Below are 19,409 nucleotides of genomic sequence, written 5' to 3' on the forward strand. Positions count from 1 at the left end.
TGTAGTATTTTCTTTAACCAGACTGATGCTGCTCCACAGTGAACCCCCCAGAGGCCCAAACAGTGCCGGTAACAGAAAACAAAGCTTGTAACACCATCTACTGGGACCAAAAGAAAGTGCCTGCCCGCTGAATTGTTGAGAACAAAACAGTAGATAAGAAATGAGTTCACTACCCCAAATGGGTGGGCAGACCAAACAATCCATCAAATACCACGAGCAACCAAGGTACCGTGGGAACACAGAAAGAAAATAAAGTCTCCAAAATAAAGTCCACCACCCTCAAAGTCCTGGAAGACCGACTTAAATGGCAGAGAGTTTTAGGTGGTAGTTGTAAAGAACCTCAATGAGACACACGAGAACTCCGAAAGGCAGCTCCATGAGCTCAGGTATAAAATCTGTGAACAAAAGGAGTACTTGACTAAAGAGATTGGAATTACAGAAAGAACCAAACTGAATTTTTGGAACTGCAAAACTCAGTAAATGAGATGAGGAATGCATTAGAGAGCACTGGAAATAGAGTAGATCACTTGGAAGAGTGAGCCCGAAGACAGAAACCCAGAAGTTAGTCAGGAGGATGAAGAGAGAAAACTAAGTTTAAAAATTGAATGAGCCCAGCTTGTGTTGCTCAGTTGGTTGAGCATCCTCCCATGCAGCAAAAGGTCACTGGTTTGATTCCTGGTCAGGGCACATGCCTGGGTTGTGGGTTCAATCCCCGGTCAGGGTGTGTGCAGGAGGCAACTGACAGATGTTTCTCATCTCACATTGATGTTTTTCACTCTCTCTCCCTCTTCCTTCCTCTCTCTAAAATTAATAAAAACATTTTAATCAACAGTATACAGAATTTTGAGTAAAATGACTAATAGCAGTTCAACTTCAGAATAGGATTTTATTTTTTATTTTTTTTAAATATATATATATATAATTTGAATATTTTATTGATTTTTTACAGAGAGGAAGGGAGAGGGATAGAGAGTTAGAAACATCGATGAGAGAGAAACATCGATCAGCTGCCTCCTGCACACTCCCTATTGGGTATGTGCCCGCAACCAAGGCACATGCCCCTGACTGGAACCGAACCTGGGACCCTTGAGTCCGCAGGCTGACGCTCTATCCACTGAGCCAAACCGGTCAGGGCAGAATAGGATTTTAAATAATTATAAAGGTTACAGGGGAAAAGGGGGCATTAAAAATAACTATAACGACTGCAATTTTGTAACAAATGTACAACATAACACCAAAATTAGAAGGACTATTGTATGTATGATACACTGTACACTAACCTAATGATAACCACAAAACAAAAATCCAGAGCTGAGATGTGAAACATAAATAAGAAAACAGAAACAAATCATAGAAAACTGCCAAACTAAAAGAGCACATGGAATCACAATGGAAAAGAAACAATGGAAATACAGAGCAACCAAAAAATAAAAGATAGACCTGGCTGGTTTGGCTCAGTGGATAGAGTGTCGATCTGCAGACTGAAGAGTTCCAGGTTCGATTCTAGTCAAGGGCACCTGCCTGGGTTATGAGCTCGATCCCCAAAAGCAGGTGTCCAGGGGTCAGTCAATCAATGATTCTCTCATCATTGATGTTTCTATCTCTCTCTTCTCCCTTTGTCTCTGAAATCAATAAAAATATATTAAAAAAAGAAAATAAAAGATAAAATGGCTAAAGCAAGTCCTCATATATCAGTATCACCCTAAATGTAAATGGACTGAACTTACCAATCAAAAGACACAGAGTAGAGAGATGGGTTTAAAAACAAGACTCAGCTGCATGTTGCCTCCAGGAGACTCTGCTCCAAAGACAAACATAGGCTGACAGTGAAGGGGTGGAAGATGATGCTCCAAGCACATGGCATCCAGAGAAAAGGGTATGGCAGTACTTCTATCAGACATAACAGGCTCCGAGATAAAAAAGGCAACAGGAGACAAAGATGAACATTTTATAACGATAAAGGAGACAATTCATCAAGAAGACATAACACATTACTATATATGCACCCAACCTGGGAGCACCAACTTATATAAAGCAATTACTAACAGACCTAAAGGGAGAAACTGACAAAAATACAATTGAGACAGGGCACATGAATACCCCATTGACAGCAATAAATAGATAATTTAGACAGAAAGTCAATAAGGAAATACCAGCATTAAATGACACATTAGAACAAATGTCTTAATATTTATAGAGTGTTCCATCCCAAACAACAGACTACACATTCTTCTTAAATGCAGACAGAACATTCTCAAGGATAGGCCACATGTTGAGGGCACAATACTAGTCTCAATAAACTTAAAAATGAAATCATACCAAGCATATTTTCCAACCACAATTCTGTGAAACTGGAAACTACAAGAAGAAAGCTGGAAAAACCACAGATAATGTAGAGATTAAACAACATGCTACTGAACAACTATTGGGTCAAGAAGAAATAAGAGGCCAAAAGATACATAGAAACAAATGAAAATGAAAATACATTTTTGGGATGCAGCAAAAGTGATACTGAGAGGGAAGTTTATAGCTTTGCAGGCCTATCTCAAGAAATGAAAAATCCCAACTGACAATATAATATTACACCATAAAGATCAAGAAAAAGATGAACAAAGCGCATTTGTTCAATAGAAGGAAGGAAATAATAAAAACAGCAGAAATAAATGAAATAGAGAATAAAAAGAGAAATATCACTAAGAAAAAAGAAAAGTAAGTAAAATCAGAAATGAAAGAGAAGTTACAATGGACACCACAGAAATACAAAGGATTATATAAGAATATTGGGAAAGGCTACTTGCCTCCAAATTTGATTACCTGGAAGAAATGGACACATTCTTAGAAGTATGCAAACTTCCTAGACTAATCATGAAAAAATGGAAAACCTAAATAGACTGGTCACTAGTAAGAGTACTGAAACAGTAATCAAAAACCTCCCCAAACCAAAAGTCCAGGACCAGATCGCCTCACTGATGAATTCTATCCAACACTCAAAGAAGATTTAAATCCAGTCCTTTCCAACCTCTTCCAAAAAACTAAGAAAGAGGGAATATTTTCCAACTCATTTTATGAGGCCAATCTTTACCCTAATTCCAAAACCAGGCAACACAAACACAAAAAGAAAATTACAGGCCAATATCACTGATGGACATAGATGCAAAATTCTAAACAAAATACTAGCAAATCAAATGCAATACATTAAAAAGGTCATACATCATGATCAAGTGGAGTTTATTCTAGGGATGCAAAGGTGGTCTAACATCCACAAATCTATCAGTTTGTTAACTACATTAACAAAAGATGAAAACCACTGAATCAAATGTCAATAATTTAAAAAATCATATGCTTATAATCAATGCAGAAAAAGCATTTAACAAGATACAACATCCATTTGTGATAAAAATACTCATAAAATGGATACAGAAGAAAAGTACCTCAACATGATATAGGCCATATATGACAAGCTCTCAGGTAACATCATACTGAAAACCTTTCTACTAATATCAGGAATGAGACAAGGATGCCCACTCTCATACTGTTATTCAACATAGTACTGGAAGTCCTAGAGCAATTAGGCAAGAGAAATAAATAAAAGGCACCTAAATTAGGAATGAAGAAGTAGAACTGTCACTATTTCCAGACAACATGATTCTATTTATAGAAAACCCTAAAGACTCCACCAAAAAACTATTAGATATAATAAACAAATACAATAAAATGAAGAATACAAAATCAACATACAAACGTTTATTGCATTCCTCTATAACAACAAAATATTAGAAAAAGAAATGAAGACAACAATCTCATTTACAATCACACCAAAAAGAATAAAATACCTGAGAAATTTTAAAGAGATGGTGAAGGACCTATATACTAAAAATTATAAGGCACCATTGAAAAAAACTTAAGACATAAAGAAATGGAAAAATATTTCATGTTCATGGATTAGAAGAATAGCATTATTAAAGTGGCCATATTACCTAAATTAATCTACAGATTTAATGTAATCCCTATCCATATCCCAATGGCATTTTCCACAAAAATAGAATAAAAGATCTTCAAATCTGTATGGAAGCACAAAAGCCCCTGAATAGCCAAAGCAATCCTGAGAAAAAATAATAAAGCCAGAGGTATCACACTCCCTGACTTCAAACTATTCTACAAAGCAACAGCAATCAAAACTATACTATTGGCAGAAAAATGGAACAGAATTGAGAGCCCAGAAATAGGCCACATATGTGGGTAACTAATTTTTGACAAAGTAGCCAAAGGAACGTCTCTTCAATAAATGGTGTTGGGAAAACTGGAAAGCCATATGCAAAAGAACGAAACTAGACTGTATATGACACCATACACAAAAATTAATTCAAAATGGATTAAAGACTTGAACAATAAGTTCAAGTCCTGAAACAATAAAAGACATAGAATAAAACATAGATACTAAACTTATGGACCTTGGTCTCAGAAGGGTTTTTGTGAACTTGAGCCCAAAGACAAGGGAAGTAAAAGCAAAAATGAATGGGATTACGTCAAACTAAAAAGCTTCTGCATAGCAAAGAAATCATCAACAAAACAAAAAGGCAAGCAATTGAATGGGAGAAGATATTTGCAAATGACACCTCCAATAAGGGGCTAATCTCCAAAATATATAAGGAACCCATACAACTCAACAACAAAAACCAAACAATTGGATTTAAAAATGGGCAGAGGGCCCGGCCGGTGTGGCTCAGATGGTTGAGCGTCGTCCCATAAACCAAGAGGTCATGGTTCCATTCTAGGGTTGTGGGATTGATCCCCACTACGGGATGAGCAGTAGGCAGCCAATGGATATTTCTCTCTCATGCATGTTTCTATCTCTCCCTCTCCCTCGCTCTGAAATAAAAAATAAAAATAAATGGGCAGACGACCTGAATAGATACTTCTCCAAGGAAGACATAGAGATATATTTTCATGCTCAACATCACTAATCATTAGGAAAATGAAAATTAACCTTTTGCACTCGGATGTTGAGTGTGACTCGACACGGTTAGCATTAGAATAAAGGAATCGAGAAAAAAGCAAGCAAGTGCAAAGGGTTAAAACCACAATGAGATACCACCTCATGCCTGTCAGAATGGCGATTGTCAGTAAGGACGTTTTGGGGAAGATGCAGAGAAAAGGGAGCCCTCGTACACTGCTGGTGGGAATGTAAATTGGCGCAGCTACTTTGGACAATAGTATGGAGGTTCCTCAAAAAATTAAAGAACATTGCTACTTAAAAATAAAAAGAGAGAGAATAGAGCTACTATATGACTCATCAATCCCTCTTTTGGGTATGTGCCAGAAAAATTTGAAAACACTTATTCATAAAGATAAAAATACCCCTATGTTCATTGCAGCATCTATCTATATAACAAAAGCATAATATGCTAATTAGACCGGACATCGTCCTGGATGACCTTCCGGACGAAGCCGGGGCTGTGAGGGAAGCCTGGTTCCCGGGTGCCAGAGGGAATCCGGTGCAGGCAGCCAGGGGAAGGAAGGCCTACGCTTGCATGGTTTTCATGCATTGGGCCTCTAGTCTATATATACAGTATAAAACCCTAATATGTAAATAGACCGAATGGCAGAACAACTGAACAACTGTACAACCAAATAACCGGTCGCTATGACGTATGCTGACCACCAGGGGGCATGTGCCGAATATGGTTGGTGTCAGTAGCAGGCAGCAGAGTGTGGAACATAGCGGGCGTCGGCTGCAGTGGGATGGTGGAGCAGGTGAGCGGGGGCACCAGACCAAGGCGGGGCGCCAGTCACTGTCATTGGGGCAAGCCTCTGGTGGTTACTGAAAATTCTTTGCTCCTGCACGCTGCAGTCCCTCCCGGCACTTGCATCTGCTGCGGGCGCCGGCCCCACTCATACCTGCTGCTGGCCCCGATCGCCCCTCAGGGCTTCTCCACCTCCCCCTGCTCCTGAGGGGCGATCGGGGCAGCAGCTGCCATTCACACCCACTGCTGGCACCGCCCCAATCGCTCCGCACCGTCAGCAGGTGCGAGCGGGCCGGCGCCATCAATGCATGGGAGCGGCGGCAGCGGGAGCGGGGCTGCTGGCAGACAGACCAGGGGCCACGGCGGGAGGAGCTGGGCGGGGCACAGAGGATGGGCCGAGACCACCCCCTGTGTCCACTGCAGCCTTACGGCCCACAGTTCCTTTCAAGGTACACGAATTTGTGCACTGGGCCCCTAGTACAGTGGTCGGCAAACTCATTAGTCAACAGAGCCAAATATCAACAGTACAATGATTAAAATTTCTTTTGAGAGCCAAATTTTTTAAACTTAAACTTCTTCCAACACCACTTCTTCAAAGCAGACTCACCCCGGCCGTGGTATTTTGTGGAAGAGCCACACTCAAGGGGCCAAAGAGCCGCATGTGGCTTGCAACCCGCAGTTTGCCGACCATGGCCCTAGTATACTAGTATATATAAAAGGCTAATATGCTAAGTGTCCCTTCAATGGGTCACAATGATGCACACTGACCACCAGGGGGCAGATGCTCAATGCAGGAGCTGCCGTGAAGCGCACTGGCCATTTACAGAGAAACTGCACCGCGGACCTGGCACCCACAAAGCAACACTCAGCTTCCCCTAAGTGGAACACAGGCCCTACCACCACCCTGGAGTGACAGCCCACCAAAGCGCAGCCGACACTGCCGACACCCCATGGTGCAAAATGCGGCCACAGCCCAGCCCAGCCTGGGTGTGGGCACCAGGTAATGACGTCACCTAGCAACTCCCGGCTTCCTCTCCCCAGCGACTAGCCTCCTTGCAGTTTCTTCAGCCCAGGAACACAACTTGCTTTGTAGCCAGGTGCAAACATTTTACACTTTAACCAAGTGTCTGTGAAGCGTTTTCCTGTGCCTCATCTCATTTGATCCTCAGAAGTCCTGGAGTAGGTAGATAGGAGACTCGGTGGAATCCTATTTTCTTTTCATTAGCCAGAAAACAGAGATTTAGAAAGCTTAGAAACTTGATCTGACTAAAAAGAAGAAATGGTGGACCTTGCAAATGACTTCAGGTTTTCTCACTGCACAGAATATAGTCAAACACTACTGCAGTTAAATATTTTACCCTTTGTTCTCCCTGCGTGATCTACAATAATAATCTGCATTGTGTTGATATTTACTGCTATGTTGCTGACAATTACCTGAAAGAGAAGTTGGGGTGCTTTACTGGGCTGGAAAAAGTTTAGCTAAATCAGAAAGCAGGTCCAATTAAGCAAGTTTATTCTTTATATATATGTAAAAGGCTAAGTTGACGTGTGCATGTGAGATACATATAAAGCTCTCACTGGCGCCAATCGCACTGTGTGTTTCGATCTGTCATTGTCAATCGTGAATTTGGTTGACACTTCTATTATAGAGAAAGGGGGAATAGCAATACTTCTAATAAACTTCCTTTCAATGTACATGAATCCATGCACTGGGCCACTAGTTTTATATAATAGCCAAGACTAGGAAACAATCTAAATGTCCATCAGTGGATGATTGGATAAAGCAGATGTGACACATACACACACACACACAAAATGGAATACTAATCCATAAAAATTTTGCCATTTGTTGAAAGTATTATGCTAAGTGAAATAAATCAAATGAAAAAGGACAAGAACAGTCTGATTTCACTCATAAGTGGGATACAAAACAAAAAGTAACAAACGAACAAACAATACAAACTCATAGATACAGACAACAGAATGGGGGTTATCAGAGGGGAACAGGGCGGGGAGGACAAAGAGGATGAAGGGGGTCAAGTACAAGGTGACGGAGGAGGCTAGACTTCAGGTGGGGAGCACGCACTAGAGTAAACAGATACCATGTTATAAAGTTGTACACATGAAATTTATATAATGCTATTAACCAACGTTACTCCAACAAAGGTAAAAATGAAAAATGCTTGCTAGTTTGAAAGGTAGAAAGTGGTATCTCATTGTTGCTTTACTTTGCACTTATTTTTTTGGTTGTGATTTTTACTACATAAATAATACTGGTTAAGTACAGAAACACTACAAAATAGGTATTGGCAGAAGTTGGGGGTGGGGGGGTGGGCGCGGGGAATGAAGACATATCTCCACACAAAATCCTGTTCTCTAGCAGCTTTATACAATCACCCCAAACTGGAAGCAAACAGCATGCACTTCGACGGCATGAACTGATCTGCAGCTTGTGATTTATCTGTATGACAGGTGGCTGCTCAGCAAGAAGGGAGACTGGCTGTCCTGGCTGGGCAGCTCAGCTGGTCAGAGCATCATCCCAATACACCAAGGTTATAGGTTGGGTCCTTGGTCAGGGCACACACAAGAATCAGCTAATGAATGCATCAATAAGTGGAACAACAAATGGGTGTTTCTCTCTCTCTCTCCTCTCTCTCTCTCTCTCTCTCTCTCTCTCTCTCTCATCGATACATTTTAAAAATTAAAGAAGAAACACTAACTACTGGCCCATGCATCCACGCGGCTGAATCTCCAACGCACTGTGCCAAGGGAAAGAAGCTAGATTCAAAAGCTGACACATGGTACGACTGCTTTGATGAGAAAGTCTGAAAAAGGCAAAACTGTTGGGACAGAAATCAAGTCGGTGGTTGCCTGAGGCTGGGGGAACCTTCTGGGGTGAGAGGACAGTCTGTATCTTGAGTGTGGTGGTAGGTTAGCAAGACTGAATCCATCAGTCAAACCTCAAAAGGCGGAGAAACTCAGTGTGTAAAGTACACTTCGATAAACCTGATTTTTAAAACAAGATGGGTGCCCTGGCTGGTTTGGCTCAGTGGATAGAACGTTGGCCCACGGACTGAAGGGTCCTGGGTTCGATTCTGGTCAAGGGCACATGCCTCGGTTACAGGCTCCATCCCCCTAGCGCTCACGTGGGAGGCAACCAATCAATGTATCTTTCTTATATCGATGTTTCTCCGTCTCTCCCTCTCCCTTCCACTCTCTCTAAAAATCAATGGAAAAATGTCCTCGTGTGAGGATTAACTAACTAAATAAAACAAGTTGGGGGTTTCCCTTAACCCCCTCCCCGATATGGTGAATTTCTTCAGTTCCTTACAGGCTTCCATACACTTACTTGCTGACCATTTTGTGTTTATTGGTTTTGTTTTCTGACTTGTCCTTTGCCTGTTTGCTTTGGGTGGGAGGAGAAGGAACAGGGGATCCCTGCACCGTGGGAGTGTCTGAGTGTCCCCCATCCCTGCCTTTGGAGGGCCCTGGAAGGAGAGCCGTCCCAGGGTCCCCTCAATGCTGCACAGCCAGTGTCCACTTAGTGACCTCACCAGGCTACCGGGTCTCCATGGCGGCCATGAACAGTTCCCCAGGGATTGTCCTCTGTCCCGCCTCCAGGCCAGACCTTTGTCCACACTGTTGCCTCTACCAGGCCACCGTCCTGCTGGGAGCTCCCCAAACGACACCGAGCAGCCAGGAGCACAAGGCCGAGGCTGCTGGGTGGTCTCCCTCCCTCCCTGGCGGTGAGCAGGGCTCACAGGAGCGTCTCCAGTGATGTCGCCTCTGGTCCCTCCCACACAGGGACTGCTGCCCCCGAAGGTCCCCAGAAGAAAGCAGAGGGCCGGCCACGGAGGGAAGGCGTCGCCCTGGGTTCCCGGTATGACACGGAGACAGTAACAGGGGTGAGTGTGCAGGGCCACTGGCAGGGTTCGCGGAGGCCCAGCACAGCCCCGGCCACAGCAGTTACTCAGAACACGTCCGTGGTGACAGTCGCCATCATGGTTCCCCCTGGCTTTCCATGATGCTCCAGAGAGTCCATTTTCAGCCTAGGGAAACTGAGGCACAAGTCGTCTGGGTGAGGTTTATAAACACAAGGGTGCTGACCAAAGGCCTTGGCCCATCGAGGCTGGCCCCTCAGTTCACAGGTGCCCTCCCTCGGGACACAGGACACAGCCTCGGGGGCACCCTGCTCCGAATCTACCTCTGCCTTTATCTCTCCTGCTTTTAGCAAGAAAGAGGCCCATGGTCCAGGAAGGGGCCTTTTGGAGACAGGGAACCTTAAGGAGGCCTGCGCAGCAGCCCCATGCCTCACCCGGGAATTTTAATCACATGTGGGGGTGGCTAGGTTGCTGTGGGACCACCAGGGGAAGTGCCATGTGGCTCTGACACAGGGAGCCACCCACACATCTGCCTGTCTTTTTAAAAAAAAGTCTTTCTTGATTTTTTTAGAGAGAGAGGAAGGGAGAGGGGTAGGGAGATAGAATCCTGGATGAGAGAGAGAGACATCCCATCGGCCGCCTCCTGCATGCCTCCCACCAGGGATCGAGCCTGCAACACAGGCATGTGCCCTGACCGGGAATCGAACCGGGGACCTCTTGGTGCTCAACCACTGAGCCACACCGGTCGGACACATCGGCCTGTCTCTGAGAGGCCACGCTGACCTGGCCTGTGGCTGGGTGGTGGGACCCGGCTGCCGTGGGCCAGCAGCCTCCACACCGCGGCAGGGAGGAGTCCCCGGTGCAGTTGGCATGTCGTGCCTGGCCACCTCTGCCTGGCCATGTTGGCTGGACTGCCTGTTGCACCAGGAAAGACCCTGCTTTCTGAACAACCCAGCACACAACCCTGGCATTCCCGCCAACCTGGCAGGTGGCCACGGAGCCCGATTTTAAAATCTCCACTATGTGGTTTCAGACTATTTCCTGCCGTCAGAGACCTGGCGTCACAGATGCAGGTGGTGGCACTTTGCTCCTCTTTCCAGCCCCTTCCCCTCCGTCCCCCTCCTGTAAGGCGCTCTGCAGGGTTTAGGGAATGGCCAGAAACAGCACCCCCTGTGTGCATGTCCCGCAGTCTGCTTGGGGCTTAGCATGTTTGGGACAGCTGCCCATGTTCGTTCATCCAGTCCTAACTCACTCATTTAACTGCACAGAACTCTATGCCATACAATGCCACCTTCTATGCAGCTATTCCTCTGCTGACGAATGCTTGGCTATTTCCAGGTTATCGCTGTGACAAGGGATGCTGCAATAAACAGCGTTCCACCCAGGTAGGGTTTCTAGGGTACAAAGAAGGGAAATCATGCAGCCACAGGGCGCACAATTTCCTACTTGACTGGAACTGCCGACTTCCCCGCCAGTGGTTAGAAAGAGCCTCTGACTGTCTTCTGAGCGGGAGCAGCACTTCCCCTCACAGTGGCCTCTAATCACAGCAAATCATTGTTTTGCTAGCGGTGGGCGTGGGGGCCAACTCGCTGTTGTTTTATGTGGAAAATGAGTCGCCCTGCCCCATGTGCAGGAACCTGACTTCCCCCAATGATCCCGGGCAGCTTCCCATTAGGCCTGGGTGCTGCCCTGGAGCCTGGCCGCGTCGGAGTTAAAAAACCAACAGCTTTACTGAGATATAATCCACATGCTGTGCAATGCACCCTTTGAAGTATACAATTCACCACAGGGAGGCCTGTGCTGCCACACGGCACAACTCTGGGCCACTATTCCCATTGGTCACCATCGTATTTCTGTCGCTTTTTAAATCAAATGACAACAATGGTGCAGACACTTTGAAAAACAGTCTGGCAATTACTCAAAAGGTTAAGCACGGAGTTACCATATGACCCAGCAATTCCGCTCCTAGGTATATACCCAAGAGAACTAAAAGCATGTCCCCACAAAATCACGTATATGAATGTCCATAGTAACATTAGTTACCGTAGACAAAAGGTAGAAACAACATACGTGTCCATCAACTGATGAATAAACAAAATGTGGTCCATCCACACAATGGAATGTTATCCTATCTAATAAAGAGGGAATATGCTAATTGACTGTCACGCCCTCACAACGATGGCAGTGACCACAGCCAATAAGGAGGAAATATGCTAATTGCTGCCACGCCCTCAAGATGGCGGTGTCCACAGCCACAAGATGGCGGTGCCCAGTCCCCTCATCCCTGCCAGGGTGGCAGGCGTGCGACATGCCTGCCTCCGGAGTCCCCCAGTCCCCTCAGCATCCCAGCCACCCAGGGCCGGCCTGAGGCGCAGGCAAGCCTCGGATGGCGACTGCCTGGCCAACGCCCAAGGCACAGGCAAGCCTTGGATGGCAGCTGCCCAGCCACCCAGGGCTGCCCGAGGCTCAGGTAACCAGGGCCAGCCGAGGCTTGCGCTGCTGGCAGTGGCAGCAGCAGAGGTGTGATGGGGGCATCGCCTCCCGCCCCTGAGGGCTCCCAGACTGAGAGAGAGGGCAGGTTGGGCTGAGGGTCCCCCCCTCCAGTGCATGAACTTTCATGCACCGGGCCTCTAGTCATAATAATAAAGAGCTAATATGCTAATGGTCGGGATGCTGTAACGCGTAATGACCGATCGCAGGAGGCTGCCTGGGCGTGCGTGGCGGGGCGGTGCTCCAGAGGTGGGGCGGAAGCAGGGAGGCGCCGGAGGAGGTGGGACCATCCCGTGGCGGGGAGGATGGGGTGAGAACCCATAGAGCCCCCCTCACCAGTCCTTCGCCACCCACTGCTCGCACTCAAGAGCGCCCTGTCGCCCACCTGCCAGGGGAAGGAGCACAGCACAGCAGGCGGGAGGCTTCCACGCTCTCCTCCAGCACCATGATGGGGCGGAGCCGCTGCATTGCTCTGGAGACAGGGCGGAAGCAGGGAGGTGCAGGGAAAAGGCGGGACCAGCCCGAGGCGACTCGAGGGACTGAGGGCGGGGCTTGAAGCGGCCAGAGAAGGCCAGAGGAGTCGGGGGCTGGGCCAGGTGCACTGGAGCTCTGTGTGGAGAGGTTCGGGTGTCAGGGTAGGGTGGTGGGTGGGTGGGTGGGCGGGGCCGTGCGATTTCGCATGCTGGGCTCCTAGTCCTATCTAATAAAAGAGTAATATGCAAATTAACCACCACTCAGCTACACCCATAAGCCATGCCCACCAGCCAATCAGGAGCAAATATGCAAATTAACCCCAACCAAGATGGCTGCGGCCACAGAGAGCAGGAGGGAGGCTTGGGTTTCCCAGGCAATGGAGGAAGCCAAGCTTTCCGCCTGCTCTTGCCAGCCTAGGCCTCCACTCAAGGCTACAAAGTTTCAATTATAGAAGGTAAACAAATCCAAACAGAAATGGCGGCAGCCACAGAGCTGAAAAGAGCAGGAGGCTAGGGTTGCCCCCGGCAATGGAGGAAGCCAAGCTTTCTGAACACCCTGGCTGGCCCAGGCCTTCGCTTAAGGCTACAAAGTTTCAATTATAGAAGATACATAAGTCCCAAGAGAAATGGCTGCTGCCACGGAGCGAGCAGGAGGCTTGGCTCCGCTCCAGGCTACAAAGTTTCAATTGTAGAAGATAAATAAACCCCAGATACCAGGGCCTCTGCTTGGGTCGCCAGGGGGCGTGGCTGGCCTGCAAACCACCACAGGCCCCTCGCCCAGGCCGCCCCACGCCCCAAGGGAACCCCTACCCTGATCCGGGACATCCTTCAGGGCAAACCAGCCGGCCCCCACCCTTACACCAGGCCTCTATCCTATCTAATAAAAGAGTAATATGCACATTGACCATCACTCCAACACACAAGATCAAGATAGCTGCCCCGATGTGGTCAAAGATCCTGGCCCCATGTGGACACAAGATGGCCACCACAAGATGGCCAGCAGGGGAGGGCGTTTGGGAGGGACCAGGTCGGCAGAGGAGGGAAGTTGGGGGTGACCGGGCATGCAGGGAAGGGCAGATGGGGGGGACCCAGGCCTGCAATGGAGAGCAGTTGGGGGGGACCAGGCCTGCAGGGAAGGGCAGTTAGGGGTGACCAGGCCTGCAGGGGAGGGCAGTTAGGGGTGACCAGGCTGGCAGAGGAGGGAAGTTAGGGGTGACTGGGCCTGCAGGGGAGGGCAGTTAGGGGCAAACAGGCTGGCAGGGGAGCAGTTAGGCATCAATCAGGCTGGCAGGGGAGTGGTTAGGGGGTGATCAGGCTGGCAGGCAGAAGTGGTTAGGGGCAATCAGGAAGGCAGGCAGGCGAGCAGTTGGGAGCCAGCAGTCCTGGATTGTGAGAGGGATCCCAGATTGGAGAGGGTGCAGGCTGGGCTGAGGGACATCCCCACCCCGTGCACGAATTTCGTGCACCAGGCCTTTAGTTTGATCATAAAAAGGAGTGAAATACTGATTCATGCTTCATGTATGAACCTTAAAAACATGCTAAGTGAAAGAAGCCAGTCCCAAATGGCCACACCCTGTATGATTCCATGTATATGACATGTCTACAACACGCAAATCCACAGACAGAAAGCAGGTCCGTAGTTGCCAGGGCTGGGGGGCGGAGGGGGCAATGGGGAGTGACTGCTGTGAGCACGGATTCTTTCTGGTTGATAAGAGGGTTATAAAGTTGTGATGGCGGCTGCACAGCTCTGTACGTATACAAAAACCACGGGGCACACGGGCGGGGCCCCTCCTTTTCCATGGCCCCTGTCACCGGACCTTCTCTCTGTCCCTCAGGCCGGGCCCCTCTCCACTGCTCGGCGCCTCTGACTGAGGAGGGACCTCCTTTCTGCGGAGCCAAACTCCACTCTGAGCCCACCCTGCGCGACTCTCACTGGGCACCCAGACTGACATCCGTCCTTTGTCTGTGGAGGGCCCAACGCTCTGACAGTGGTCATGTGAGACCTGCTCATCCCACCTGCAGGGCCGCCAGCTCCTGGGATACAGGTTCACGGCTCCGGGACCCGGGCCACCTCGCACGACCCCAGTTAGTGTCTCTCCCCAGCGCCACCACGAGCTCCTGCTGACGGGCTGGGTGGACCCTTACCCGCGCCGATGGCACCAGCGCAGGGCTGGGCACAGGTGGGCAGCACTATGTCCTGGCAGAGTTCCTCGTCCGGATCGCCCAGCTTCTTGGCAGAGGCCACCCCTTCCCGCCCCCTCCTGGGCCCCATGGTCACCGGAGGCCTGATGGGCATCAGGAGATAACGACCCTCTATCTGCATGACCCTGGGCAGCCACTCAACGCCTACAGGCCTCAGTTTCCTCATCTGTGAAATGGGGCTGCCCAGACTTAACCCGGGAAGTTGCCCAAGGAGCACAGAGGAGAATTCAGCCTGCAGGCCCGGTGCCCGCCGCGCGGCAGGCGCTCCCTCTGTGCGGGCCACACGGACTGCTGGTCTGGTCACTGGACTCCCGTGCGAGGTAAGAGGAGGAGGAGGTGGCCGGCCTGGCCGCTCACTCACGTTTTCACGTAGGGATCCGAGTAGCCGTTGGCGTCCATGGCGGCCAGGTGAGCACAGCGCACGATGCCGACCAGCAGGCCCTGCTTCTGCGAGCTGTACTTGAGGGAGATGAGGATGCGGCCACGCTCCTCCAGGGACTTGTCTTCCGTCTTGTCCACCTGGGGGGCGGGCAGTCACCGAGCTGTCCTCACCGCTCCCGTCCCTCCCCTCGGCCACGGGCCCAAGGCCGTCCACGCGCCCAGGACAAACGGAGCCTGTGAATGGGGAGGGGTCACCCCGGCCCCAGCCCCTTGAAGGTGCTTCCTGGAGCCTCTCGGGGTGCAGGGGGCGGCCCCCTTGGGGAGAACACGGAGGACGGAGGACGGAGCTTTGACACATTCCTAACCCCGGGGCGGGGGGGCGGGGTAGCCGGGAGGCAGGTGGGGCTGCCAGGCCTGTGCCCCCCTCTGCGATCACACTCAACTCTCGGCCTCACTGTCTGGCCTCCCCACCCCAGCCAGCCTGACGCCGCTCCACTCCGCACCCCCTTGACCTCACCCGTTTCCACATTCTGGCTGCTGCTCACGTGGGCCCCCCTCCTTTCCTCTCTGTCACCCAGGCACACCAGCCGGAGCCCCATGCCCCCCAGGGCTCCCATGAAGTGAAGGATACCCACCTTCCCCACGCCCATGCCCACGCCCACGCCCAGAGCAGACATGGCTCCCCATCACAGCATTCACCCAGAGCCCAGAGCCTCGGCATCTTTCTCGATGCAGCGCGCGGGCCAGGGGGGTGGCCCAGACGGGGTGTGCCCGTCACTGCCTGCCTCTGGCCGGGGCCTCGCTCCACCGGGCTCTGTGCTGGTTCGTGTGATGTGTGAAAATTAAACGATATACGTGAGCGTGGACATTTCCAGCTGTTTTTTTTTTTGGGGGGGGGGGTATAAGTACTTTGGGTCCTTTCACAGGAAGACCATTAAACTGGGTATTATTCAGTGTTTACTGAGAAAAAGGAGTTCTCGGACTATGTAAAATCTAGAATAGCATCAAAGTGTGTCTTTGTTGCTGGAGGGGGCAATCCTAAACTGCACTCCTGTGGGGACCCTGCGTCCCTGAAACCAGACCCACAAGCTGCTGGCGAATCCAAGCAAACTGAGCAAGACCCGATCGTGCCGTGCACCGGCACGCACGCTCGCCACCCCCGTGCGCACGCGCTCACACCTGCACTCCACACTCACAGGCGCCCACGCCTGCACACTCGTTCACGTGCAGACACAGGCTCCCGTCCCCACACAGCTGCTTATTCATGCCGGGATCAGATCCCAGGAACACAACGGTCGTAGGAGTTTGACGTTGCCTTTTAGAAGTGACAGAGACCATTTGGAAAAACTGGGTTACCTGTGGTTAGTGACTAATAATAAAATAAAAAGGTCAGATCCATCACACAAATGTCTGTGAGTGGGAGAATGTGACAAGGGAACACAACTTGATCAAGTTATGCAAGAAGGCAGAGCGGCGATTCTGGCGGGAGCTCTGGCCTCGGGGCGACTCGTTCCCAGGGCCTGACCCCGGCCAGGCTGCTCTGCGGAGCGTGCGCCCCAGGGCCCGGCCCACACAGGGGGACAGCCACTGGGCTCTGTCCTCTACACCCTTCCCCTTGCCCAGACCCTGGGGGGGACTGCACCCTGAACACTGGGCTGTAGGAGGGTCAAGGTGTCTCAGGACCCGAGGCCTCCTGGCCCAACGCTCCCCGCCCCCACAGAGGGAGGCAGAGCCGAGAGACACACGGAGGCGGCTCTGGGAGGGCTCAGCTGTTGCAGGCGGCCGGGGGGCAAAATCGGTTTTGTCATCATTTTCAAACAACTGCAATTTCTAGGAAAGAATTATTTTCCGTCTCCTCTGGGACTCTCACGCCTGATACGTTCCAGCTGAGTTCCCGTGTCCCCAGCTGCTCCTCCAAGGTCCTCTGCATCACAGTTAACGGCCCTTTATCCTGCCAGGGGCTCAGGCCCCGTGTCCAAAACGCAGACCTGCCAGCACCCCATCCCGGCCCCAGCACCCCTCCCCGCTGCCGCCCGCCCAGGCCTGGGTCATGCTCCTCTCCTGCTCACTGCTCGCCCACTCTCACCTCCTCTCTCCCGGTTCTGAGCCCAGAGAGCCTGTTAACATGTAGTCCGATCTCCTAGCCCCTGCTTAGCACCCTCCCGTAGCCCATCCACGCACGGTGAGGGCCTGAGTCCCTCCCTGACCCCAGCCTCAGCTCTCACCTCCTAGGACACCCCCCGCCCCCGCTTTCTCGCCCACTCAGTGGGCTGCTGGCTGTGCCTCTAAGGCTGGGCACTTTCATTCAGCCTTTGCGCCTGCTGTTCCCTCTGCCTGGAACACTCCCGCCCTTCCAGGCGCACATCCTAACGGCCAGCCCCTCGCACGCTTTCCTCCTTGGCCTTGATCCCTGTCGGATATATGACCCAAACGGCGACGTATCCCTGTTTGGGGCCGTCTCCTGCTCCAGTTTCACGCGGGCCGGGATTTCTGTCTGTCTCCCCAGCTCGTGCAGGGAGGCCAGGCATGCAGTAGGTGCTCAATAAACGCTGCCGGCCCTGAGCCACAGCCGGGAGGGAGCGCGGGCCACTCACCGGCAGCTGCTTCTCCAGGCAGATGCTGAAGGTCTTGGTGTGGTTGGGCTTCAGCTTCTTCAGGGGCACCCGCGTCTCCCCGATGAACTCGTTGTGCCGGAATTTGTCCTCGTCGCACACGGAGATCCTGGAGGGCAAGGGCACGGCCAGCTCTCAGACACACGGGTGCTCTCGCGCTGGGCGGGGTGGGTATGGCTGGGGGGGGGGGGTGTGGGTGGGGAGGGAGCCTGCGGCCAGGGGCCCTCACCCACCGCAGGGTCTTTCGAATCATGTCTTCGTCTGTGATCCCGTAGTAAGTGAGGGTCTCGTTCCAGGTGGGGTTCAGAGTGTTTCGGAGAGTTTTTGTTCTGAGCTTATTTGCCTGGAGAGAGAGAGAGACAGAGAGAGAGAGAGAGAGAGAGAGAGAGGGAGAGAGGGAGAGAGGGAGAGAGAGAAGTCCTATGAGCAGGAAGGAGTGCGGTGGGCAGAATGATGGCCCCTGAGCCTGGGAGTCTGCTCTTACGTGGCGGAGGGAATGAAAGGTCTTAGCTGACATTTAAGCCCGGCCGGTGTGGCTCCGTGGTTGAGCATCAACCTATGAACCAGGAGGTCACGGTTCGTTTCCCAGTCAGGGTCGTGCAGGTGGCAGCTGATCAATGATTCTCATCATTGATGTTTCTATCTCCCTCTCCCTCTCTGAAATCAATAAAAATATATTAAAAAAATAAAACTGCCTAAGAAAAACACACACAAAAACTGGGAGATTCTCTAGGTGACCTGGGTGGGTCCAATGAAATCACAGGGTCCTTAGAACAGGGGGAGAGGGGAGCCAGGGATGGAGATGGATGGTGGCGCGGCCTCTACAAACGGGGAAGGACTGGGACGTGGCTTGTCCTTCGGAGGCCGCACAGCCCTGTGACGCCTGGCTCAGCCCAGAGGGGCCTAAGCTACAAGCTGGAAGGCGAGAGACCTGCCCTGGTGGTAAGTGCGTTCCTGCAGCCTGGACACTGCAACAGGAGGCTCCCCGCCCGGTGTGTGTGTGTGTGTGTGTGTGTGCGCGCGCGCGCGCATGTGTGTGTGTGTGTGTGTGTGCATGTGCGTGTGTGCGTGTGTGCGGGGGGGGGGGTGGATGGGATTCCTCCCTCACCCCTCCCTGCCTTTGCTCAGGCTGCCCCTCTGCCTGGATGCCACCTTCCCTAGAGAGTGCCTGCGGGGCGCCTGTCAGCTGCCATGTTGCCCCACGTCTTCCTCTGTGCTCCTGTTGATTGTGGTTCTTACACTCCTTACCTGTCGGGCCCCCTTCAGACCCTGAGCCCTCTGACCTCTCCACACCAGGCCCAGGCTGAGGTCAGGCCGGGGTTCAAATCCCAGCTCCACACTTGCAAGAGCTCTCGGGCTGGGGCTCGTCCCTGTGTGAGGTTCCCCTGTGAGAGCCGCAGGGTGACAGCTGGCTTTAGCATCGCTTCCAGCAAACTTATCGGGAGACTTCTCTTGGTAAAACACCGCCCCCTTCGGAAAGCCCTGCGGGGTCCCCACAACTCAGCTCCGGGCGCTGCCGGTGCTAGGCCCCTCGAGTTGGGCACATTCCCCTGGTCACACGCCCGCAGCCCAGGCTGTCCTCACCGCGGCATGAGGCGGCGCGGGCTGGCGTGGGGAGCCCACTGC

General features: G+C 51.1%; 1 protein-coding gene across 1 annotated transcript in view; it reads right to left on the reverse strand.

The window, feature by feature from the left end:
- The window catches only part of DOC2B (double C2 domain beta), a 35,738-nt gene that overhangs the window by 3,601 nt on the left and 12,728 nt on the right, over positions 1 to 19,409 (reverse strand). Inside the window, exons 4-6 of the mRNA XM_054709081.1 lie at positions 18,017 to 18,126; positions 17,766 to 17,892; positions 15,152 to 15,309 (exon numbers count right to left, since the gene is read on the reverse strand). Coding sequence (XP_054565056.1) covers positions 15,152 to 15,309; positions 17,766 to 17,892; positions 18,017 to 18,126 — 395 coding nt within the window. The remainder of the gene's footprint in view (positions 1 to 15,151; positions 15,310 to 17,765; positions 17,893 to 18,016; positions 18,127 to 19,409) is intronic.

This window comes from Eptesicus fuscus, chromosome 20, assembly GCF_027574615.1.
Source record: "Eptesicus fuscus isolate TK198812 chromosome 20, DD_ASM_mEF_20220401, whole genome shotgun sequence".
NCBI classification, from domain to species: Eukaryota; Metazoa; Chordata; class Mammalia; order Chiroptera; family Vespertilionidae; genus Eptesicus; species Eptesicus fuscus.